Source organism: Lepidochelys kempii, chromosome 5 (assembly GCF_965140285.1).
Source record: "Lepidochelys kempii isolate rLepKem1 chromosome 5, rLepKem1.hap1, whole genome shotgun sequence".
NCBI lineage: Eukaryota > Metazoa > Chordata > Testudines > Cheloniidae > Lepidochelys > Lepidochelys kempii.
This window is the reverse complement of record NC_136384.1, coordinates 18,883,955-18,910,710: the sequence shown is the minus strand read 5'-3', so window position 1 is coordinate 18,910,710 and position 26,756 is coordinate 18,883,955. Positions and strand designations below refer to the sequence as shown.

Here is a 26,756-nt window from a genome sequence, read left to right as displayed (position 1 = left end):
CATTCTATAGGCTAGATTTCAAAAAGATATCTATGATTGTGCAAACAATTGCCCTAAATGCAGATTTCTAATAGAGCATGTATGTTTTGACAGGAAAGTTTATTAAAACCACCTTTGAGATTTGATCCTTTATGTCCAAGACCATAAGGTGTGGCAGTATTTCAGGGTAGAAGAGTCACTCAGCTGGCAAACATCAATAATTAGTAAATGCAACTGGGGGAGAGGGGAAGGAAGCTATGCTTGCTGTGTGTTGCACCTTAACTGCAGTGGTCTTCACAACACCACTGTCATGCTCTATTATGTCAGACATAGTGCTTGAAAAGTGTACTTATTCAGTGATCAAATGAAGTACCCAGTGTGAAAAACACCTTACATTGCCATCACCCAAATGCCACACCCACACAAAGGAATGAGGACTAACAGAAATAATACAGTTGTTCCCTGCTTTGTGTGTGTGCACATTATTTACTTAATCAACTTTCTATTTAATTTTTTTTTTATGTAACAGTGGTTCCAACAAAGATGGACCGGCTGGATCTGTTACTTGCCCTCATTAGCCCCCTAGCTGATATGTGGTCAAATAGGTGTGTCAGAAAAACTGACTCAAAGAAACACTCTAAAGGGAACTGTTAGTCATCTTTATTTTGTATACCCAAGGTCTGCCATACAGTCTGTTTTTCAATGCTTCCCACATGCATGGAAGATGGATTGCAAAGGAAACAGATTGTGCTCTTTATGCTGTACAAGACAGCCTCAATGTTAGTTTTTCCAAAAAGCTATTTTCTGCTTTTTTAGTACTAGAAATATTGAATCCTAGTTTTCCTGTTTTAATAGGGGACTTTAACAAAATTTAAATTGAGGCCTACTTTATACTTAAAGACTAACCAAACATTTTTTGTTTCCTTTGCAATTCACCTTTAACAGCTACCTTCAAAAAAAATTTTATATTTTTAAATAAACATTACCACTGCTTTACAAATACTTTCAAAGCAACTGGATCAAGTAAGTAATGTATATCTTTTTTTAATCCATCAAGAAAGTGAAACAAAATAATGGTAATAGTATAGAACATAAGAAGCTTTAAAGCTTTAGCTTTAATTTCTTTCCTGCCTCATTCTCCCCAATTGATACCATTCTAGTGCTTCCTAACTCAACTCTATTTATTGGCAATGTCTATTTCTTTACATTTTTGGGGGGTGAAGCAGGAAAAATTGTATAGACAAATACCAATTAAACGTCCCACAAAATGAAAACTATTGGTAATGGGAATACTTGTGTCTCTGAATAGATGTGGCTTATACTAGAAATGCAGTTAACAAACCTTAGATTTAGCAACATTGATCTGTAAGATTATCATTTATCTAACAAAGTAATAGAAACAAATTCATCACCCTTAGCAATTTAAATCTCATAACTAACATGCAATTCAGGAGGAGTGTTACTACAGAAGAAGTAGTCTCTTACATTCATGGAAAAAGATTTATAATACAGCATGCTTCTAAAGTAGGTATACACCTCACAAAACTGCCTGTAAAAAGATTTGCAAAACATTTTTTTTTCTTAAAAGTTAGTGTACATAAAACAAAATGAGATTAAGCTACTACTGATCTTCTAAGAATGAGGTTCAATCCCACTATTTACTTAAAATTGAGTAGTATGTAAATCTGCAGCTAATCCCATAGTGTGCATTTTTATTTCAATGGGACTATGGGTGGAACAAGGTACTAAATGCGAGTAGGAGGCAGAATGCATCTTATAATGACCAATAAAGAACCTTCCAGAACACAGCCAAAATAGATAAATACACACAAAAATTGTTTATAATTTACAATTAGTAGTAAAGATACCTCCATCATATGTTTTAATGCATACCACACCAACAAAATCTCTTGATGAAATCAATCCCATACCATAATTGTATGTAAGACTGATGTATACCAGTGTCCGGCAAATACAGATTAAAACTATTAATTTTACTTAATTGGCAAAATATCTTGAATAGTGGGATGTAACAATATTTGATTTTCACTTGAAGCAGTACTTCCTAATAGATGGAGCACTGTACTGGGACTCAGAAGACCTGGATTCTATTCCTGATTCTGCCACTGGCCTGCAGAGTGACCTTAGCCAAGTCACTTCACCTCTCCGTGCCTCAGTTTCTGCATCTATAAAACAGGGATAATGATACTGACCTCCTTGATAAAGTGCTTTGAGATCTATATTGCTGGAGATAGGAAACTGAGTGAGATGGGCCAGGGCCATGAGGTGGCACCAAACATTCTCTGTCAGGTGCTTGGCTGTCTGGTTCTTGTTCACATACTCAGGGTCTAACTGATCGTCCTATGTGGGGTTGGACAGGAATTTCCCACCAGGTCAGATTGGCAGTGACATTGGGGTTTTTTTTGCTTTCCTCTGCAGCATGTAGGTATGAGTCACATGCCAGGATTTTCTGCCTCCATTATTCCTGCTATTGCAGGGGCTTTGCGCACTGGTGTGCCTTTGTCTCTCTGATTCTGACTGTGGCATGAATTAGTCTATTCTCCGATGACTTGTAATACTTTGGTCTCATTTCGATTGTTGGGTTTAATGTGCAGGTATTGGTGACCTATGACATACAGGAGGTCAGACTAGATGATCTACTGGTCCCTTCTGACCTTAAACTCTGACTGCAGATAAAAAGTGCTACATAAGAGCTAGGTATTATTACAGTAGTTTGTATATGTAGATATTGCTGATGTCTGCTTAAACTTTAGCACAGAACTAATAGGTTTAGTGATTTGTAATTTAAGGAAAGTTTGTGTGTAGTTTTCCGAGAGCATTAAGAATCCATGCATTCACTCCCATTCCTTGGGGGCTGGATTCATTTAGGTGTATACAATCTCAGTAAATGCATATACAAAGCCCTGATAAATTAGCATTCAAAATACACAATACCATATGTGTAAATTTAATAAAACTTTTCCAACCCCACCAGTCCAGGAGAAAGATGGGCTTGATAGTGTGACTAAGTTTAACACATACAAACCATAGCAGACCAGTGGGAGGGAAATGGGAAAAGTAATGATAGAGAAACCAGGGAAAAAAAGCAGTAACATCAGTGAAACAGATGGTTTTCAAAAAGAAAAGGAGGACTTGTGGCACCTTAGAGACTAACAAATTTATTAGAGCATAAGCTTTCGTGAGCTACAGCTCACTTCATTGGATGCATGCAGTGGAAAATACAGTAGGGGGATTTTATGTGCAGAGAGAACATGAAACAATGGGTGTTACCATACACACTGTTATGAGAGTGATCAGGTAAGGTGAGCTATTACCAGCAAGAGGAAAAAAAAACCTTTTGTCGTGATACTCAAGGTGGGCTATTTCCAGCAGTTGACAAGAACGCGTTTGGAACAGTAGGGGAGAAAAATAAATATGGGGAAATAGTTTTACTTTGTGTAATGACACATGCACTCCCAGTCTTTATTCAAGCCTAATTTAATGGTGTCCAGTTTGAAAATTAATTCCAATTCAGCAGTCTCTCGCTGGAGTCTGTTTCTGAAGTATTTTGTTATAATATTGCCACTTTTAGGTCTGTAATCGAGTGGTTTTTGAATGTTATAATTCTTGACATCCGATTTGTGTCCATTTATTCTTTTACGTAGAGACTGTCCGGTTTGGCCAATGTACATGGCAGAGGGGCATTGTTGGCACATATCACATTGGTAGATGTGCAGGTGAACGAGCCTCTGATAGTGTGGCTGATGTGATTAGGCCCTATGATGGTGTCCCCTGAATAGATATGTGGGTATAGTTGGCAACAGGCTTTGTTGCAAGGATTCTCTTTTTGCGGATATAGACTAACACGGCTGCTACTCTGAAACCTGTCAGATGGTTTTCATTCACCTGGTCATTGTATACATAAATATATGAACACCTTGGGTCCTATGCTCAGAGCCATATGCAAAGCCTTCTCCTGAAAGTAACTAGATACAAAGGTAGGCTAAATGCAGAGCTGATCCTCCTCTTCAGAGACTGTTTATCACATATTTTGTGTTCCTAACTTTTAGTGAGATTGGCACTAGATCTGAAATCAAAAGTGGTCCAAACAGGTGCTGCTGTGCTAGTACAATACAATACCAAATCAATCACTAGGTTGTCCACAGTATCTGAAATTTGGCATATCTCATATCAGCCCAGCATCCAGTTAAATTTCAAAGAAAAGGACTCAGAGGAGTAGTCTAATTGGTTTTTATTTTATCCAATGTCCAAAGTGCGGCTGTGCAAGCTTCCCCTCATTGCCCCTCTAATGTACCTCTCCCCTGAAGCAGAGGGATCTCGTTTGATGTTCTTCTCTGTCCACTCAATCCTTGGCATCTCTGAGGCTGTCACCAGTGGTACAATTAAAAGTATTCATTGCAATGTGTGAACCCTTGTCTACTGAGAAATGAGCAGAGATCGTTGAAGCCATTAGGTGGTAATATTTTTAGTCACTGTCAACATTCATACATTATACTATAATGCAGTGTTTTCCAAACTGCGGGTCATGACCCAGTACTGGGTCACAGCATGTAAGGAACTGGGTCGCCTTGCTCTGGTCAGCACCGCCAACTGGGACGCTAAAAGTCCCATTGGCAGTGCTGCCCAGCTAAGGCAGGCTAGTGCCTACCTTTTCCAAAGCTGCATCCCGGAAGCAGCCAGCAGTGGATCCGGCTTCTAAGCAGGAGGGCCATGGGGCTCTGCGCACTGCCCCAAGCACCAGCTCCGCACTTTCTTCAACTGGGTCCCCAGAAAAAAAAGTTTGAAAACCACTGCTATAATGGATCATAAACTGCACATAAGTCAATAATGGGATGCACTTGTGAAATGGCTAATATTCTGGGGTATATTAAAACAAGAGTGTTGTATACAAGACATGGGAGGTAATTGTCCCACTCTGCTTGGCAATGGTGAGGTCTCCGCTGGAGTACTGTGTCCAGTTTTGGGTGCCACACTTTAGGAAAGATATGGATAAATTGGGGAGAGTCCAGAGGAGAGCAATAAAAAAATGACAAAAGGTTTTGAAAACCTGACCTATGAAGAAAGGTGGGAAAAAAAATCTAAAAGTTCTTCGATCATGTTATGAACTGGAAGAAACAACTTTACAATATTAAATTGTCATTATTTGAGCAAGCCATGTTACAACTAGGGACAGCATGGAGATGTCTTTGCATTTGCTGGATTGATTTAAATTAAATTAAAAAAGCAAGTGAGTTATTCTACAGCTATTCGTTCTTTTCCCAAATACCATTACATTCTTAACAACATAAAAGATTTTTTAAAATGTGTTTTATAAAACTATTAGGTTGGATCCTGTAGTTTACATATACATTTCCTTTATTGTATTCATCCATTAACTTACCTTTCTAAATCTTTTAGCTGTTTTTAAATGGATATTTTCAGCCAAATCATCATAAATCTCCTCCGGAACATATGAACAGCTTGTACCGATATCAATGGGAGGCATATATAGGACAAGTGCTATACTAGAAACCCAGATGGCATTGCTAAAACTTCTAGCAACTATTTACTTATAAATATTTTCGATGAGTATTTGCTATTAAAATTAAATAGCACAATGACATGCATTTGCACAAAGATAACAAAGGTAAATGATGAAGTGCTAAGAGTCATAAGAGTAATTTTTAAAAGTACACAATTAAAAGGAGCAAAACTATATTTCAAATGGATTACAAGGAAAGGAGTGCAATTCAGGGAGTTACCGCAGCAGATAAAACACATTTGTGAATTGCTATGAGACTTTTTGACACAGTTTTTGGGGGTGTATGTAAAATATTTCACTGAATCAAGTCCGATGAAGTGAGCTCTAGCTCACGAAAGCTCATGCTCAAATAAATTGGTTAGTCTCTAAGGTGCCACAAGTACTCCTTTTCTTTTTGCAAATACAGACTAACACGGCTGCTACTCTGAAACCTGTAACGCGTCAGTATATCAGATAGAGAGGAGCTTCCCTGTCCAGGCAGTCGGTGCCTGTGCCTTTAAGAACCCAGCCCTAGGAAGTCGGTGCTGAGACCTAGTCTGTCCTGTGAGAGAGGAAATAAAAAAGCCCTCTGCCTTTAACCCTGTTTTTGCACACATGGCAGGTAGCTTATCCCATCAGGGTAACTGATACTCCCCTCCCTGTCCCTCTCCTGCAGGGGTTTTGCCACCATCTGGCAGCTCCTCACCCCTGGGCTTAACCTTGCCTGCTATCCCCCCTCTGATTTTGCCTCTCTCCTGCCCCTACCTCCAGCTACTTGATCCCCCTCGCCAGTTAATTTCTGCCCCCTGCTCAGACTCTGCCCACCCACTAAGCCCCCTCTGATTTGCCCCCTTTTAATACTGGTCAAGAGCAGGCAGAAGAATCTGATTCCAAGTGAGGGCAGCAGCTTCAGCAGATTTACCGAGCATGTTCAGTTGGTGTGCTCCTGCTTTAAGGAACATAAGCAGCAAATTCTGTCAGGGAGAAGTTTCTGACATTGCACATGGCTCTGAGCAGATCAGGAGACTCACAGTCTGGACTAGCAGTTGCAGCCAGCCACAGCTCCATGGGGATGGGGGAAGGGGCAGCACAAGCGCTTCAGAGCACAGGGCACGGGAGCAGGCCGCAGGGGGGAGAAGGGGAGATGGACTAAGGGGCAGCAACATCTTCCATGCACACTGCAAACAAACATCACCCAAGGAAAGCAGAGACAAGAGACCCTGACAGTGGGGTGGGGCATCTCGGCAGGGCAGATCAGGAGGCTCCCTCCAGACTCCTCAGCAGCAGGGCCAGAGGAAGCAGAGCAGCAAAATAGCACAAAATAACAACCTGCAACTGCTAAAAAAAACCCTGCGACTGTCAGTTATAAATAGCCCAGTTGGGCTGGAAAACCACAGTCAGTACAAAAGACCTACAGTTTACAAAATCACAGGAGACAGCCACCATGAAGCCAGTAGGTTAGGTTAATTTGTTATTAGTCACGTTTCATTTGGGCGGCGTGTGGTGACCTCTAGTGGTGTGAAAACCATAGAGGTATCTTTCTCCAAACTAGAAAATGATTTAGGAAAATACATTTCTCTCTCAAGTATCCATTGTGAAGACATCATTGGAATAAAGATTTAGATTGTTGCCACATTACTGTACATTGTCAGAATTTCTTCCTTGTTAGGTCTTGTTGCTGCAAGATGTCATTGATAGTAATGTGTACCTTCAACTAGTGCAAACGTTCTTATTTTTGACTCCCTACCTCAACAGATCTTCTGTTATGTTAATTTCAAAAGGCTGAATGAGAAGTCTAGGCAAACTGTTTTCTCTCCCTTGAGCATAAGAATGGCCATACTGGGTCAGACCAAAGGTCCATCTAGCCCAGTATCTTGTCTTCTGACCATGGCCAATGTCAGGTGCTTCAGAGGGAATGAATAGAACAGGTGATCAAGTGATCCATCCCTTGTCACCCATTCCCAGCTTCTGGGAAACAGAGGCTAAGGACTCCATCTCTGCCCATCCTGGCTAATAGCCATTGATGGACCTATCCTCCAGGAACTGTTATAAGCTTGGCCTTCCCAACATCCTCAGGCAAACAGTTGACTATGCATTGTGTGAAGAAATACTCTTTTGTTTTAAACCTGCTGCCTATTAATTTCATTTGGTGACCCCCTAGTTCATGTGTTATGAGGAGTAAATAACACTTCCTTACTTACTTTCTCCACACCAGTCATGATTTTATAAACCTCTATCATATCCCCCCCTTAGTCATCTGTTTTCCAAGCTGAAAAGTCCCAGTCTTATTAATCACTCCTCATATGAAAGCTGTTCCATACCCCTAATCACTTTTGTGGCCCTTTTCTGTACCTTTTCCAATTCTAATATATCTTTTTTTGAGATGGGGCGACCACATCCACATGCAGTATTCAAGATGTGGGCATACCATGAATTTATAGAGGCAATATAATTTTTTTTGTCTTTTTATCTATCCCTTTCCTAATGATTTCCAACATTCGGTTAGCTTTTTTGACTGCTGCTGCACATTGAGTTGATGTTTTCAGAGAACTATCCACAGTGACTTTCTTTCTTCAGTGGTAACAGCTAATTTAGACCCCATCATTTTATATGTAGAGTTGGGATTAGGTTTTCCAATGTGCATTACTTTGCATTTATCAACATAGAATTTCATCTGCCATTTTGTTGCCCACTCATCAGTTTTCCAAGAACCCTTTGTAACTCTTCTCAATCTTAAATAGTTTTGTATCATCTTCAAATTTTTCCACTTCACTATTTACCCCTTTTCCAGATGATTTATTAATATGTTGAACATTACTGATCTCAGTACAGACCCCACTATTTACCTTTCTCCTTTTTGAAAACTGACCATTTATTCCTACCCTTTGTTTCCTATCTTTTAACCAGTCACTGATCCATGAGAAGACCTTCCCTCTTATCCGATGACAGCTTATTTTGCTTAAGAGCCTTGGTGAGGGCAAAAAATCTAAGTGCACTATATTCACTGGATCCCCCTTGTCCACATGCTTGTTGATCCCCTCAACAAATTCTAGTAGATTGGTGAGGCATGATTTCCCTTTAAAAAAAACATGCTGACTCTTCCCCAACAAATCGTATTCATCTGTGTCTGATAATTCTGTTCTTCACTATAGTTTCAACCAATTTGCCCAGTACTGAAGTTAGGCTTGCTGGCCTGTAATTGCAGGGATCACCTCTGGAGCCTTTTAAAAAAAATTGGGATCACATTAGCTATCCTCCCATCATCTGGCACAGAAGCTGAATTAAATTATAGGTTATATACCACAGTTAGTATTTCTACAATTTCACATTTGAGTTCCCCTTGTGTCTGAATACTTTTAGCTCTCTGTCTATTTTCGGGTTTTCTATCACCTCCATCACCATAGAGCTTTAAGTACTTCTCAGATTAATTAGATCTGCATAGAAGGTCTTTAAAAAACTCCATGGAGTCCTGAATATGTGGGATATATTCAGTGATTATTTGTAGTGAACTTTTAGTGGTTTGTAGTGAACTTTTTTTGGTTCCTAAGAGACCCATGATAAAATTCTACTGAACTGTGATAGACTTCACTTCTTGGGTTCTGTTAAATCATCCCTTCTACAGACAATTTATTACTGTGATATATACAAATAAGCAGAGCAAATGTGTTTTGCTTTTTTGCATGCCCTGGTTCATTTGAAAGTAAAGACTTTAAAAAAAGTCTTCAGGCAGGATACTTCACTGCCACCCCAGTCCATTTCCAACAATGCTGTAACCAAGCAGAACTCTGTTGTACTGTTACCACAGACAATATAGTTTTCAAATAGGTAGTATAGAAGTTCCCAGTATACAAAGCTAATACAGTATGTTTGTTTTCCTAATGATGTTGCCTCCTTCCTCCGTTATCGTTACAATGACAAAGTATGTGTGTTTAAAATCAGGCGTGGAGGAGGAAAGAGGAAATCAGTAAACTAAATCAATGAACAGCTTCTCCCTTTCTCTCTGCAAGCATATGCACTATGGGTTACACACGATCCATCAGGGGACACATTTTTCCGGCAGTACATCACCAGTATACACACCTGACCGTGTGGCAGTTTGGTTATCCACACTCCATGTGAACTCAAAGCTGTAAGGAAAATTGTGTTCCAAACATGTACAATAAGCTATTTATGTTCATTCATAACTTTACTTTTAAATCTTTTTCATTTAGCAAACTGCACAAAAACCATGGATTTTTGAGTGTTATAAACCGCCAGCCAACACCCCATCTTCTATTGTGACACTTCATATTTCAGAGGACGTAAAATAGATTTTAAGATGATCATGAGCAAAATATAATCCCAGTATATTAATATTGAATTCAATGTCTATGGCTGCAAATTGTTGAGCATCCTCTCCGGCCTCCCCACCCACTGATGGCCCTGTTAAGAGTCGGGGCTATGAACTGCGTAATTCTGGCTGTTCTGGGATGCATGCTTTGATCTGGATAGACTTGGTAACGCTGCAGCACAAGCATTGGGCACGCTGGCTATTCCAGGAAGCGTTTTCCAGTGCCGACACGGCTGGCTGCTGTAATCTCTCATTTAGCTTCCTACACCCAGGGGTGCTGGAACACTTTTTATAGCGCCTGGGCCGATGACGGAATGGAAACCCTCCATCTGGTGTCTGTTGTTATCACGGCTTCAAGCCGGGGGCGCACCCCGAGTTCCAGCACCGCCTCCAACTCCTGAGGCTTTCCCGGCTCCGCTCCAGGCTCCCCCTGCAGCGGGCAGCCGCGCAGGGCCCCTCAATGGCTGCTCTGGCCTTCCGGCAGCCGACGCCCGGGCCTCGGGCGTGGCCGCTCTGGCCCCTCTAGAACGCGCTCTATGACCCCGTTCGGGAGCCGATGACAGCGGGTTCCAAGGCTCAGTTACGGAAGCGGCCGCCCGGCGAGGAGGCAGCTGCGCGCGCAGCCCGGGCTCCGGACGCCGAGGAGAGCGCGGCCGTCGCCATCGCTAGGGGGTCCCGGCCCCGGCCGCGTCCGGGCACCATAGCGCCGCTGCGGTGAGGCCCCGCCCCGCTGCCGCGTCGGGCCCCGGGCCCGGTGCATGGAGAGACGGGGGAGGATGGACTGCCCCGCGCTGCCCCCGGGCTGGAAGAAGGAGGAGGTGATCCGCAAGTCGGGCCTCAGCGCCGGCAAGAGCGATGTCTACTACTTCAGGTACCGCCTGGGCGGCCCCCTCCCGACCGGCCCGCCGGGACAGGCCCCCTCGTCTGTCTCCCCCTCCCCCCCCCACCCGGGGCCGGGACACGGGCCGCTCCCCCGGGCAGGCTCCCCTCCTCGCTCCCCGCCCCCGGCACATCCTTCCCCGGACAGGCCTCTCCACCCCCACAGGCTCTCCGCGCCAGGCAGCGGACGCGGGGGTCGCGCCCCCAGCCACATTCCCTCCCCCCCCCCCTCCACGGAGGAGATGCAACTCCCAGTGTCGGCTTCAGCACTAATAATACCAGGCAGTGCTGCCACTGGGGCCACGATGTGTCAGACAGACCCCCCCTCTGCCCCTTCCGGGTCCAGGACCCCCTACGTGGCACCCTTCCCCCCCCCCCCCCATAGGGCCAGGACACCCCCATTCAGACATGCATTTGCCCCCACCCCATTATTCACTGGCAGCCCCGCCATCCCTATTTCCCCTCCCCCCTTCACATGTACACATCCACGGGAATAGGACACTTTCACATTCTCACACGTCATTGGGAAGAACTGAAAGCAAGTGACTTGTTTAAAAAAACCAAATATTCAAGAAGTCACCTTCTCGCAGCCATGTCTTTGATCTGCAGATAATTGGTTTGGGGAAAGTTGACAGGCTGTCCTCCTGCCTGTTTTGGCCTTCAGAAAGCACTCCCTGCTGAAGTCACAGCACCTGTCTTCCCCTCCATGGTGATTTTTTCCTGTTGGTCATTTGAAGAGCTTGGATTGATCAGGCTTGAATTAGTGCCAGCTTCGGACATATCATTACACTCCACCCTCTTATGTATATTCTTATCTGAATTCTGTGTACGTGCATTTGCAAATTCAGACTTTATACTACTACAGGTGTGGCAGGCATATACAGGCTGTTAACAGTGCAGATATTTAACTAGAGAAATAATCAAGCTTGGTTTCTGAAGCAGAAATATTGTAAATTTGAATTCTGAAGCAAGGGCTAGTAGAGCCTGTACGTGTAAGTGGGGGAATAGTCCCGCTATTGTGGGGAACTTTCCTGGCTTCTGTACTACCCCGGTGAAGTGGGCTAGCGAAAGGATCTGAGTCGTCGCTCCCACTTCCTTTACCCAGTGGCCTCCCTTCCCTTGAGGGCTCCCCTTCCACTCTCCTGTCTGGCAGAGTCCTTGTAACCCCAACAAGGCTGGGCCCAGGATTCCTGGGGGGCTTGACCCCCAACCCTGCTGTGGTCACTTAGGACAGGGGCTAGGGTGTCCCCACTCCAGGATACACTCTCTGCACTGAGCACTTCTCTGATCCACTGACCATTACATACAATTTAAAGCAAATGCAAGTTATTTAATCAACAATTTAATTTTAAAAAGAATAAGGAAAAATGGGAAAGGTTAAAGGAAACCCATCACCCCGCTCTGTGGCACAGAACATCACAAACAGTGCCTCTGGAATGTCAGGGCAGTTCACAGTCTGCTCCTTGTAAGTCCCAGGCCTCCTTCTCAGGCCCTGGCTGTGCTGCAGGGATGCTGTGGGTTGTACACTTGCTCTGGTGGTGGCCTCAGGCTCTAAGTGGTAGGACCCTTCTTCCCAGTGTCACCCCCGCCCTGTCAGGGTTTCGATCCAAGCCTGGCCTGCAGAGCCTCTTTGCTGAGGCATCTCCCTGTGCTGGGCCCGCTGCCCAGGGTCCCCCTTGCTCTCCCCAGCTGCTCACCACACCCAGCTCCGGACTGCTCCAGCCCCAGCTCCACCACTCGGTCTCAGTGCTGCTGCTCTGCCTCCAGCTCCCTGGGCTGCTTCTTTGGCCCCATCTGCCTCTAGTTGCTACAGCTCTGCTCCCAGGACAGGTCTGCTCTGCAGGCTGCTTCTGTGACTTTGCTCCCAGCACTGACCAGCTTCCTGGGCTGCTTTTCTGGCCCCTCTGGCTCTGATTGCTGCAGCTCTGCTCCCAGGGCAAGTCTGCTCTCTCTGGGCTGTGCCTCTAGCTTTGGGCTTGCAGCTCTGCTCCCAGGACAGGGTCTGCTCTCTCTGGGCTGCTTTTCTGGTCCCTCTGGGTCTGGCACAGCTCTGCTCCCCAGCTCAGCTCGGGCCCCTGCTTTCTCCTTAGCTCGGCCCCACTCTGTCTGACCCAGGCAATTCCAGCTCATACAGAGGACAGGACCTCCCTGGCCTCCTGACTCCCTGATTAGCCTGCCCACCCTGTCATTCAGGCTGACCTGGAGCATTGGCCTCTCCCCATTGTTCCTGGGGGCTGTCAGTCTCAGGGTCCTGATTCCCCATCAACCCTTCCCCCTTTTTAGTACTGGGAGCTAGCAACTAAAACACCCCCACTGAATGTTAGTAAGGGGGCAACAGTCACCTTACACAAGTGAAGCTATCAGCTGCAGTTTAAGGTTGCAGTCCTGCAGTGCACTCCTTGCGGATGGACTAGTTGCAGGATCCCCATTGACTTCCATATGGAAGAGCCCACGTGCTCATGCAACTTCCCATTAAAGTCAGTGATGATTTGTCCCTGACAGCTTATTGTAGAATCAGGTTCTAAAACACTTAACATCTTTGATGCTAAATGAGCCCCTGAGCAATAGGTGTTACTTATAAATGGTGCAAGCTGAATTGCTCTTGTTTTTTTTTTCCTCCTTTTGGGAAAATGAAATTAAATGGAATGCTCACAGCTGTGCCAAGAGAAACAGTCACAAACTTGGATCTCTTATTTTAAAACCAGTATTTTTAAATTTAGAGTAAATACTGTTCAGAAGTGAGTTTTTTTCGTTCTAGCAAAATATTGTTTTTACTCTCAATTCTAAAGTTGCTGAACTGTTTGAAGAGTTCACTTTTAGACAAACAAATTGAAACACTTTGTTAGTAAGTTAAAAGTATGTGAAAATATGGGTGTTAGATGGACAGTTTTGTAGCTGTAACTATATTCAATATTACTATCACAACAACAATACAAAAACCCTACTCTTTCTTTTTACCTTCATTCTTTGTAGGGGTCTCATTAGAGCAGTGGTTCTCAAACTTATGTACTGGTGACTCCTTTCACATAGGAAGCCTCTGAGTGCAACCCCCCTTATAAATTAAAAACACTTTTAAATATATTCAATACCATTATAAATGCTGGAGGCAAAGCAGGGTTTGGGGTGGAGGCTGACAGCTCACGACCCCCTCATGTAATAACCTCACAACCCCCAGTTTGAGAACCCCTGCATTAGAGGCACTGAAAAACAACTTACAGTTTGTTTCCTTTCTCTTTTGAGAAAAGTAGTAAGTCTTGGTGCTTTGTCTGTAGAACATACAGTCAGACACAAGTCCACACTGCTCTGTGTTAAAGGAAACTCCCTTCTGTTATGGCCACCCTCTTACCAGAGCTCTTCTATATATGGCTGTCTCTAATGAGTCACACCTGAAGGCCTCTCCCTAACTTTAAAGTAGTGTTTTGGGGCAGGGCTTACTCTCTTCTCTTAGCCCAATGAAGGACTAAGGGCTTAGCCTTTTCATTGTCCTACTCGGGGCAGTTTATTTGTCAGTGTATTTAGAAGCCAGTTTCTATTAGCATTGCACATAGGATCATTTGACCCATCATGTGTTGCCACTAGACAAAAGAAGTGTCTATACTTGTGGAAGGGGAAGCATTGATTTCCATTAGCATTTTAAATAAATCTTATTGGAAACCCCTTTCTAAAGGAGTTTAATTTGCCATTGTTCTTGTATTACTGCCTTTGTCTGATTTGTGCTACTAACGGTATGCTAATATGGTGGCAGATGATTGGATAACATCTGGCATCACGATCAGCTTTTTCTTGCTGCAGTACCACCTTATTGTGAAGCCTGTCTGAAAGCTTAAACTTGAGGCCCACAACATGATTCTTATTTTCTAAGTTGTTCCCTGTTGATTGTGGGCCTGGTGATGCACTTTACACGTAAAGTCACTGTTCACAGATTTAAGTGCCAGATTTTGCTTAAGACAAACATTTATTGTGGACAGTATTATTTTAATAGGAACATTTGATTCAGAACAACTAAGTGATTACAGATATATCCTAAAACAACCATTTGGAAAAACGCTACTTAAACGGTTCAGTCCTTTGTAACTGTTTCTGTCTTGCTAGAACTCTGGGGATCTTAATATGCTCAGTTTTCTATATTTTAGGTCCCTGATTAAAATAGGGGGAGGACAAAGCAGTTTAATTGAAATAACCATTATGGCCAAGCTCTGCAAAGGTATCCATTGATTTCAGTGGAAGTTAGGAGCCTAAATACCTAGGTGCATCTGGGCCCATACTACCAGTTTTTCACCCTGATTCTGCCGTGAGCCATGAGTGACCTCATTGTGGCTCTGTGCTGAGCTCACTGCAGAACTGGGGTCTTGTTTGTTTTTTCTAAAGGCAAGAAAAAAGAGGAAAAAGTTTTAAAAGCAATTTCAGTTAGCATGATCAACTAAGTAAATGATGGTGGCTAAGCAGAACTCTTACAGGATTGCAATAAGTTGTAATCAATATGATTATTGATCTTGAAATCCACTTTGGTTCAGCATTGCATTACAGAATTTTAATATCAAATTCACATAACATGGTTTGATAATTTGTTGGTCATGTGGACAAGCTGATAATACAGTGTAGAGCCCTCTAGCATTTTTGTGTGGAACGGTGTCTGCCCTTCTTGGAGATAGATGCCAGTTAGTCCTACTGACTTAATTTATAAGTTTTATAATCCAACTATTCATTAACAATATGGATGGGGTGGAAATACTGCTTAAGAAATACTGTACCAGATGAAAATGTAGCTTTATTTTTAATTAGTTGTGCACTGTGGTCCATATCTCAATAAGAAAAAGTATTTTGCTTATGCTGGAAGACATAATAAGAAACTCTGGGTTTTAAAAAATATGTATTAAAGATGAAGAGGATTATAATCTGGTTTTGAACCTAAAAAATCTGCCTTTTTTATCTGGGAAAGAATTAGGAGTAAATGGTTCAAATTTTAGGACTCATTCCAGCATTATCAGCACTTGATACAGATCTTCTGCCAAAGCACCACAAAATTGAAATTAAAAATTTGCCAGGCAACTCATGGCTTGCAATTTGATGATTTCATTATACATGGCAGGGCACTAAAATTGAGCAGTTATTTATGTCACTTGCTATGTGACCTTCAATAAATCATTTAACATCTCTATACCTCAGTTTCACCATCTCTAATAATAGCAGTCATATAGGGATGTTTGGATATCTAATATTTGTAAAGTGTTTTATAATAATCAGATGGATGGCACTAGTGAAATGCCAGAGTATAATTATATTAAAAATATGGGGCGGGAAACAGGATTTTTTTTTTTTGACTAAGAAAGATAAGTGGCCTGCCTTCACTTAGTGGACCATCAGACATGCTCCTTTGTATATGAATACATTGTTATTTTTGTTTTAATCCGTGGATATAGCAGACATTGATTTGAAAAGGAAAGGGAAGTAGTAATGAGAATACAGATCGTGCACAGTAGATTCCATATCTTCGGCCCTGATCTTGCAGATGGTTACAGTGAGATGTATAGCACTCACACACTTACATTACAAACATTTTTAACTGTACTCCTGTGGAAGTCAAGAGGACTACTCATACAAAATATATAAAAAGTGTGTAGTAGCGTTTAGCACATTGTGCAGGGTTTGTTTAGGAAATGTAACTTTGTCTAATTCCATTCCGTTTCAACTGTGAGGAAAATGTCAGTAATACCATATTTAAAGTAAAAGAAAATCCAGGAAGGTAAATCAGCATGGGCCAAATACAGTTAAACAGCCTATGACTCTAGGGTTCTTCAGTGATGTTTTCCTCAGGGCAGCTCAGAACCCTAAGCTCGTGTGTTACCCCTCTGCTTTAGCGAGAGTGAGCTTTGCTGGAAATTAGACTCTGTCAACTCTATGCCACACCAGTCTTGACTGCTTCACCAGCAAAATCCTCAAGACTCTGCCAATCTTAACTTTGTCTTGCCTGTAATGATCGGTGAACCCCAGGGCCTGAGTTCCCCAGAGACATCTCTTTGTAGTGTCCGGCCCCTCTTCAAGATTTATTTTGTGCATTCAAAGCCAGATCTTATTTTAATGACAAAAATAAGTTTGTACTGTTTTTTCCTCCTTGTAGCAAAACAGAGCCAGTACAACTCTGGAATTGTGATCTACATTCTATTCTCTCATGTATTATCGGCAGAATTGTCTACTTTCATTTTCAATGAGTTATGTTTGTGCAAACCATTGAAAGAAATGGGTTTGCACAGGTATCACTCTTGACATAATTTGACAATAATGGGCCTTGCACAGGTGTCACTGAGGGCCTAGTTTGGCCTGCAGATCCTTTAATAGTGATGATATATTGGAATAAAAAATGCAGCTCTTTTGTAGATGAAATTGTGTTTATAGGCTGATGTCGTAAACTGAACCTCTTTGATACCGAAATCATTGTGACAAGCAACATGGCATCAGAGCAATTTTGGAAACCTGAGATGCCGTTTTCAGAGTAAACCCACACTTAAAATTTTTAAATCCATATTTCAGGTTGCTATCTATAATATGTATATGTTTTAATATACACATATCCATGGCAACATGGGTAAGTATATTACAGTTATTAAATGTTTGAGATTTTATTTAAAAATAAGAAATATTTGAAATAAAACAAAAGATTGTCTTGCTCTATTGAAACAAACTAACAGCCTCATGGTCATTAGACATGTTTTTATTCACTCTACAGTGCTAAAAAGTGCAAATGGCATTTGACAGTTAAAAGAATACATGAATTCAGTTTGTGGTTATACTGCCAATACCATAAAGCAGATTGTAAGTTTACATCATGTTGGGGTGGTGAATGGGATGGATAATTGCATCAGTACCTCAAAAGAAACAGATCTCTTCTTGAATAGCTTTGTAACAGATAATCATAGACTGCCTTTGAATTCTACAAATTTGTGGTAGGAGATCTTTCTTTCTTAAATAAAAGCTTGTTGAAAGAAAAATTCCGGGGGAAGTTCATTATTGTTGGACACGTGGCTCCCCACAGTGTGTGTGTGTGCGTGCATGTATATTTTACTTATAATGTGCCTCTTCTGAAATCCAAACACAGTAATAAAAATTACTCTGCACCTGATCTGCACTAAATATTGTTGTCAGTTTGGGATATGACTTTTTTTTAATTTTTCAACCCAGCATAGCTATATTAACCATCATATGGATGCAGGTTTATCTTTATAACTGTGCTTATACAGTAAACTTTATGGTTTGAGGCACTGAATCCACACTAGGAGGATTTTGCCAAAATATTTAGACAGCAAAACCCTCCTAGTGTAGACCGGGCCTTAAATATTTCTACATATTAAGAAGTTACTTTAAAAACTGAACAGTTTGATGTTGTCCACTAAAATTGTAAAGTAGCTCTTCTTTCCTGAAAAGAAACTGTAAACAAATCAAGACCAACTGGTGGCTTTACTTACGCTGCTATTGTTTTGAAAGTAGCACTTTGAGATTAACAACCTCTTTAATAGATTCCTTTTAAATGCAACTACAAAAGCTGGACGGCATTGCTTTGACACATAGGCAGATGGACATTGCTTTGACACTACTTCTGGATGTTTGTTTTGTGGTTTGATAGTAAAGCAAATACTTAGGTGTTCCAACAACATTTGGATTAGCAGGATTCTGTGCTCTTCCAAAGGATAGATAGTTCAACAGCTTTGCATATCTCTTCAACAGATTTGCTTGTGTAATTACTCTTAGCTTGTTTACTATTAGGTAAGTCCCCAGTCTTGCAAATGGTACTGACCCCTGTATTCTCAGGGAACCCCATTCAAGTCACTGGGGCTCCACACAGGTGCTGAGATCCACCTGCATGGAACAAATTGTAGAATGAGGGGCTAAATATTTGGAATTTGTCTCCTACCCCATCTGTTTGGCTAAAAATACCAACTTCCATCACCTGTGAACTTCTTTCCTCTGCTCTCGTCTGTTATCTCTTTTCCACACTGTTCCCAATTCATTGAATGACTTCCTTTTTCCATTTTATCAAGCCAACACCATCATCTCATTCTTCATATCTATTCTAAAACTCTCTACTTCTCTTTTGAAGCCCATAAAGCCACCTCTTATTTTAAAAAACAACAACAAACCTGTATCTTAACATCTGGATTTCTAGTATATTGTGTTTTCTTAAAGACCTTTCTGTTCTGAAAAAAGTTATATAATATACAGTAATACACATTGTTAATGCTAAGCAAACAATAGATAATTGTCACTGGGATTTTCCTTAAAGCTGTATTTAAGAAATTATATTTTGATTCTGGTGGATTGGTCAATCTTTCTTAACTTAGCAGCAGCGGGCATTAAGATTTATTTACCTATGTTACCTGACCAAAAGTTTCTATCAGCACTTCTGCTACCCCTCTAGAGATGCATAATATTAGGTTCAAGTGGCCTCTGAGTTTTTGTCACATTATTGAGCTTTAACATCCAGTCTTCCTTTTGCTGTCTGCACTCTGTCCATTGAGGGAGAAATGTCACCAAGGAGACTTCATCTTTTTCCAGCCTGAACAGTTAGACTTCAGGTTGCTCTTGATTCAAATTGGCCTGTGCAGCAGGACTACATAATACTTAGGCAAATTCTTGTGGTCAAATAAATATTCAAAAATTGTGGATGGCACGTGTAGTCCTGACAGAAGTAGCTGTGAGGGGATGGAGAATGGTCAGTTGTCCCTCTGGGGACGGCAGATGCAAAAGGAACTGTTAGAGCTTTGAGCATGACCAAGTCACATGAAATCTTTGGAGACTGTAACTATTAAACTCCTAAAAAGTCTCTACTGAATGTGAACTGCAATTTTTAAACAATTTTTTGTCAAAGGCTTATAACTTGGTGAAAGTTGGACAGATTTTCATAGGGACAACACTGGCACAAAGACCAGGTTACAAGTCCCTGCAGGAGAGGATGGGGATACTAGAACTGTTCAGATTGCCAGAATTTATTAGTGTGGCCAAAACACTAGCTTTGTTCTCAGAAATGGCTGAACTATATTGGCTGAAATCTTCTAAAGCAGTTCAGCTTGACGCAGACACCCAGTGTCAAAAATTTCAGCCCAAAATGTTTAATGTTTGGCATAGTTATAAGCAACTGAAAACAGGGTCTTAAAATGGGAGGTGTTGGGCAACCTTAATAATTTTGTAATTTGCATCTTGAGTCTTGGGGGTCAAATAGACTAGCTACCCTGTATATTAACTGAATTTTATTGTACTGTGAAATTTTAAATTGTACTATTGCTTGGCAGGTCATTAGATTATTGGGGAGGAGCTGAGCAAATAGCTTTGAAAGAGATATCTGTATTTACAAAGGCTGGTGCCTATCCACTTTCCATTGATGAAGTGGTGAACCAATTAATAAACTTGCATTGCTCAAGAAAGGTTCTTGAATAGTGCAAGACAGTATATTCCTGAGGTATAAGGCTGGGAGAATTTGGCTGGTGCCTTTCTCAGTGTGATTCATGAGTGGCTCTGGGAGCATTCATGCAATATAGTTGGGTATGGGGCTCCATATGTGGTTGTGCCAAGTGATAACAGCGCCTGGAGGGGATTGCTGCTTGTCACTAGCAAAGCATTGTGAGAGACAGACCAGGATGGAGCGTTAAGGGACACATCTCTTATCTTAGCTCCCGGCAGACAGTACACCCTTCTGTTCTGTGATCAACTCTGGAGACAGACCTCTCCATTTTTCTGAGTAGGGAGTTCCCAGTCATGTAGACCTCCCTCTTCCTGGTGTGGGTGTGATTCTCTGGCCTTCCCTCTACTGTTCTTTCTGGTTGCAAGTCCTCTTGTCTTTTGTTTTCACTTGCAATCTTCCGAGAGTCATCCTCGATCCTCTTGGGGCTCTAAACTCTGGGTATCTCCATTGATTCTTTCCCTCTTCTTGTAAGACTAGCCGCTCTTCTCTTCTTCTCCTTGCACTCTTGTCTTCTATTACTGCCTGCTCTGCCCCTTCTTCATTTTCCATCTCAGCAAACCTGTTTCTGAGTTCTATTTCTCCTTCACTAACCAGTCTTTTTCTCTGCCTGGTTCTTGAAGTCACATGCTTCCTTTGGCCACTTTCTTCATGCAGCAATCTACCCTCACAGTTTTCCAGTCCAGCTTGCATCTGTGAGTCTTGAGTTTTCTCTTCAGCCTCCTCTTGCTTCCCTCCATCATCTGCTTAAATCCCTTTTGAAACTCAGCCATGGTTTCTACCTGTGTCTCCAAACCTCAGATCTTTTCTTCTATCAGCTCTTCAGGCAGCACTTCATACAAATGAAGCACTTTTCAGATACCCACTCCAGGATAATGTGCACTGCAGCTTCCACATCCAGTCATCTTCACTGACTCTTCCATTCCTTTGGTCACTACTACTGCTGCCTCTGTAGCTGTCCTAGCCTTTCCTCCTAAGCTTCTGTCAAGGAGAAAAAAGAAAAAAGAAAGCACACATACGCACAGTCCCAGCCCCAAATTCCCACTCAGACTCCTCTGTTTCCAGCTCTATTTGCTGGCTCATGTGCCTTCACCCTCTGATACCAGCATTAGTGAGTGAATTATGTATATGGTGCCATGCTGTATCATATCCTGTTTTTATACATTTGTGTCAGTCTATTGGCATTAATGATTTGAGATGGTTGGTGCATTAATGATTGGGTTTAATGGATGGTCAGTTGAAGCCCTAGTCTACTGCCCTACATCTTGTACAGAGCAAGTGACTTCCTGCAGTTGGGCAGAATCTAATCTCTCATTGTGGGCTTTTTATACTTAACTAGAGTAGCTGAAGCAATCATTTAGTTTTGAATTTCCATTTGAAGCTACCTTCCAGGCCAGTAGTGCATACTTGTGTCCATCATCCTGAAACATAGGTTAGAATCCTGAGCAAAGGATGGGACTGGATTTTAGGTGAGCAATGATATCTTGGCTCAGTTGCCTAATAAATGCATAAATACACGATAATGAACATGCTTCATGGAATAAAGATATGGAAGCTTCTTAAAGTATCAATTAAAAAGGTATGAAACCTGTTCTAAGAAGTCAAAGCTGTATCATTTCGCACAACAAAATATACTAAAGTGTTTTCTTCTTTTTAGTCCAAGTGGTAAGAAGTTCAGAAGCAAGCCTCAGTTGGCAAGATACCTGGGAAACACTGTTGATCTCAGCAGTTTTGACTTCAGAACGGGAAAGATGATGCCCAGTAAATTACAGAAGAACAAACAAAGACTAAGGAATGATTCTCTCAATCAAAATAAGGTTTGTTAGTAAATACACTATGTTTAAGTGTATCTATGCTACTTGAGATCCTAAAATTGCCCTTACCCCTAGAGCATTTAGCAACTTTTCTGCATAAAGCAGCCTGCTGCTCCGGGGTGTGTGTGTCTGTATATTTATCTTTTTAGTTGTCATGGAGATATAGATTTTTTTGAGTAGCAGCAATATTCTGCTACTACAAGGAACAATCAAGGTGAGGCTAAACCTGGAACATCAAATTTAAACAATAATTCAAGAGTTGGCCCATGTGTGTGATTGAGAACAAATTTCAGTAGTGTTCATCTGATGACCAGTAAGGGTTAAAGCACATTTCTAAATTAGGCCTGTTAAGTTAGTTGATGTCAAGAGATTATCCTGTTCACTTGTCCAGCTTTTACCCTTGTTGTGTTCATCTTCCTGTTCTGAGCTAAAATGTTTCATATTTTTTCATATGTGCCAGGAAGCTTGTCTTTTGAGGCAGTTACATAATATTTATACAAACGTTGGTGTCTTTTAAAATTATGCATCCAAAAGAAGCAATTTTTTAAAAGATGGGGTCTGTGAAACGAGACGGCATCAGGCTTTTTCATTAATAGGAAAATATATTCCTCTTCTGATAGTGGTTAGAGGGGAAAAAAGGGCGGGGGGGGGGCCCTATAGCACACACAGGCAAAGATAATAGATGCAGTATGTTAGGAAAATTACGAATAAAGCCATGACTGCTGACACCTAGATACCATAGTGACAGATGCAGTAAGGATGCTTATACTGTAAGGATTCTTTCCAAAAGTTCTTTCCAAAACAGCTGGGTTTTTAAAATAATTTTCAATGTTTTCATTTAAATTGGCAATTATATATTTAAACAGTGCATGGAAATGCATAATAAGCTATATCTGGTTTCCAGGACATGGATCCACAAGATTAAATTAATGGCAGATGACAGAAGGCATGGACCACACAGTTCATGCTGATCTTTTATATTTAATGTATGCGTTTAAAAAAAACCACACCCCCCTCACAGACATGCTCTTTTTTGAAAGAGCATGTAATAGAGGAGCAGTACCAGGACACTAATTCAGTGAGTTTTGCAGAATTTTATGTATAAAAGTCTGGGCCACATTCTGATTTTTACACTAGTGCAAAATTGCAAGTAATGCTTTTGAAATCACAGAAACTATCCTGGGTTTACAGCAGTGTAAGTGAGAGCAGAATCTATCCTTTTTAATATCCCATGCTATTTAAAATCTGTACTTTGTGGGCTACTAGATTATTTCTTCAGTAGGTAGTAAAAAGGACTTCAAATTTAATCTTGAAGTTTGCTATTTGTGAGTTCTAACACACAGTTGTTAGAGCAGAGTGATATGTGGTGTTCATCTTCTAGTAAATCTTGCAGCTGAATTCTTTTCAATACCTCTAACAGATTTACCTTGTCATGTTTGTGCATAAACTTATTCACACATACTGTGCTAGTTGTTAGTCTTGTACAAACAGTTTACCATGAGTGGTTTCTAAATCATTTGCCTCTGTTTCATATTTTTTGCAAAGGACGAAGTATAAAACTGCAGCTAAGCTGTCTTTCTCAACCATATTGAGACAGTTAAATATATAGCCATCAATGGCTATTAGCCAGGATGGGCAGGGATCGTGTCCCTAGCCTCAGTTTACCAGAAGCTGGAAATGGGCAACGGGATGGATCACTTGATAATTGCCTGTTCTGTTCATTCCCTCTGGGTCACCTGGCATTGGCCACTGTTGGAAGACAGGATATTGGGCTAGATGGACCTTTGGTCTGACTCAGTATGGCCGCTTTTTTGTTCTATGTTTTATATACAGATGGTAATTGAAAAATCCTGTTTAAAAAAATTTTTTTTGCCTCTGCAATCATTAATTGAACATATTAGTTAAGTTTTATGATATCTTTAGCTTGAAACCAGCATATAGATATTGCAAATAAGTTATCGTCTTCTTTGTGCTGTTAACATTTATGGGTCACTTACAATCTGTCATCTGGTCTTCTACACAAACTGCAAGGCATCCTGATTAGGTATCAGTGCACTTACAGAATTAGCAATAAAACCCTTTTGATTGATGGGCTTTGTTGGGGTGGGGGAGGGAAGGAGGAGTTTTGCTTCAATCTTACAGTAATCTTTTCAAATAATTTGTAATGCCTTTAATTTGGACATTTTAAGTATTTAAAACTATTTTGCTGGTTTGAGAGGTTCCTGAAGAGAGAACTGAAGATAAGATTCAGAGTAGTTTTGAATAAGAACTAATAAATGCAGTTATTTGGTGCTACTGTTAGGCTGTAAAAATGCCTTCCATGACCCTTCCAAATTGGTGGTTTGCTTTATTTTGAAAGAAAAGTATATTAGACTACTGTCTAACCAAACATTTATGTAATGAGTGACCTAAGGATCATCTGGTTGGAAAGGCTTGGAAATAATATTGTGGGAACTTTCTAAATCATACTCAGTATGAAGTATCTTTTCCAGAAGGAGCATAGTGGACGGCCTTCTGGAAAACATTTCTGCTAGCATAGAAATATTATGTAAGGAAGAATACAGCTGGATGGAGCATAGATGTGGCACAAGGATGCATTGACAGGCCTGACAGATGACGTAATACGTTAGTTCCTTCAAGGGCAAAGGGACTTTATTTGGGGAGAGCTGCTTTTAAAGGATGTTAATCAAGCAGCAGCAGAACCTGGCAGAGAAGTCTTTGGCCTTTAAACCCATTCTGATTAAGAATATTGAGCTTTTTATAACAAGTATGTTGGTAACTGAATACCATAACTTACTTTGTGTCTTAAATGAAGTGATGTTTATTAGACCTTTTATAGACATTTCATTACATTTTACATTGTGTCCTTTACTGTGAAGGATTCCAAATTTATACAAATTTAAACTATGTGAAATACAGAGGTGCTACTTCATTCACCGCTAGGATGTAACTATTGGAGCATAATCCAACACCATGAAATGAACCATGGATGAATGCTAGTTTATGGTTTCATTAAAAATTCTCAGTTTGTACTCTGAAAATCAACCAAACACTGTACTGTATAATTATAATTAATTATGATTTTCTGAACATCCAGAAGTATGCGGGGAGCTGCATCAAAACAAGTATAGCTGAGTTCCCTGCTAACTGTTTAGGGGACTGACTCAGAGCCCACTGAAATTAGTGGGAAACGTTAGGGACTTCCTCAATAGCCCACGGAAGTCAATGGAAAGTACAGATATGACATTAAAAGTGAGGATAATAAGGACGCTAAAAGCAGGCCAGGAAGAGGGTAAGGGCATGGTTACAGAATACTTTTACATTGATTCACTCTTTGCTTGTACAGTTTGAAAGACACCTGCTAGCTGTCAGACTAAACTAGAAAGTGGTTGATATGGAAGAGCCTGGGAACTTTCCAGGGCCATGGCACCACAGAAATTTGAAGCCCAGACCAACCCTGGCTGACTTCAGGCTAGTTAGGTGTCTGGTAAATCTTATGCTCCCCCATCATTAATACTTGTTTCGCATTTCTCTGCAATTATAAGGCTTAACAGTTTTTTAAAAAATGAAATCTTAACAACTCCAGAATCTTACATTCCCCAGGAAAAGCTTCCCATTCACTGCTTTTAAGTGTATGCGTGGATTCTATACGTATTATCACATACACAAAATACAATAGCTTGTTATTTGCCTCTTAGTAGTGTGCTAAAGTATCACAGCTTGGTTTGTTTATCCTCTCTTGTATGACTATAGAAAGATATCTAAAGAAACATACCTTTAAAATAAAAATTGGAACTAGAATGAGATGAAAGATTACACAGTACTTACACAGTATATTTCATTTCGTTGAATAATTTGAGGGGAACACTTTTTTTCTTTCCCTTAAAAGGAACTCAAGTTGCATGCACAAAATGTCTTGAACGTACAATTCAAAATGCCTTTTATTTATTTGTTTGTTTGTTTGTTTTTAAGTGTCCCTGGTTGTTTATAATGTAAAAGTTCTGAAATTCCAAAGTTTGTTTGGATTTAAAAGTCTCTGGAGATAATGCCAAAAGACTTGACATTGTCTCAGAAAAGCTGTGAAAGACTGGTGTTCATGTCTATGTTGAAAGTGCTTGTGGAATATAATACACTTAGAAACGATGGGGCCAAGTTCATCCATTATCTTAACTCCATTGACTCCATTAGATCTGTGTCATTAGTGAAAAAATTAGTTACAACACAGTATTTTTAAAAGAAATAAATTGCCCTATTTTTGACGGAAACATTTATATTCATTAGCCTAACACAAGTTACTCTTATTGGATGCAGGACAATCTCAAAACGTCTGTTTTCTTTATCTGCTAGAAAATCAGAGGTGCATAATGTAAGAACATTGTTGCATTTTTGTGACCCTCATTGTCCAAAGCTGCTTTACTATATTAACAAATGCACAACAATATTTCGGACTTCAGCAAAAGCAAACTAATGCCCTCAGTCCACCCTGAAAATTCCCAACCCTTCCCTTTTGGAAACATCTTCAAAATGAGATTTACAAGTTACCATGTGTTAATTTGTTACCATTCATTGGGCTATTTCTTAGGGCATGTCTGCACCAAAACACTAAACAAAGTTGAGGCATATCAACTAAAGGTGTGAAGTCGGTGCACATAAAAATGTTAACCCCTGTGTGGGTGCTGTTGTTCAGGAGTAATTATTTTGCTGTAACTTAATCCTCCTCCAAGAGGAGACCACTCTATTCCTGAGTGAGAGCATGGGGAGCGCGGGGGGGAGAAGGGTAATGAC

General features: G+C 41.0%; 1 protein-coding gene across 1 annotated transcript in view; it reads left to right on the top strand.

The window, feature by feature from the left end:
• Window positions 1-10,323: 10,323 nt before the first annotated feature.
• The window catches only part of MBD2 (methyl-CpG binding domain protein 2), a 47,857-nt gene continuing 31,424 nt past the window's right edge, over window positions 10,324-26,756 (top strand). Inside the window, exons 1-2 of the mRNA XM_073343565.1 lie at window positions 10,324-10,701; window positions 21,815-21,974. Coding sequence (XP_073199666.1) covers window positions 10,589-10,701; window positions 21,815-21,974 — 273 coding nt within the window. The 5' untranslated portion in view covers window positions 10,324-10,588. The remainder of the gene's footprint in view (window positions 10,702-21,814; window positions 21,975-26,756) is intronic.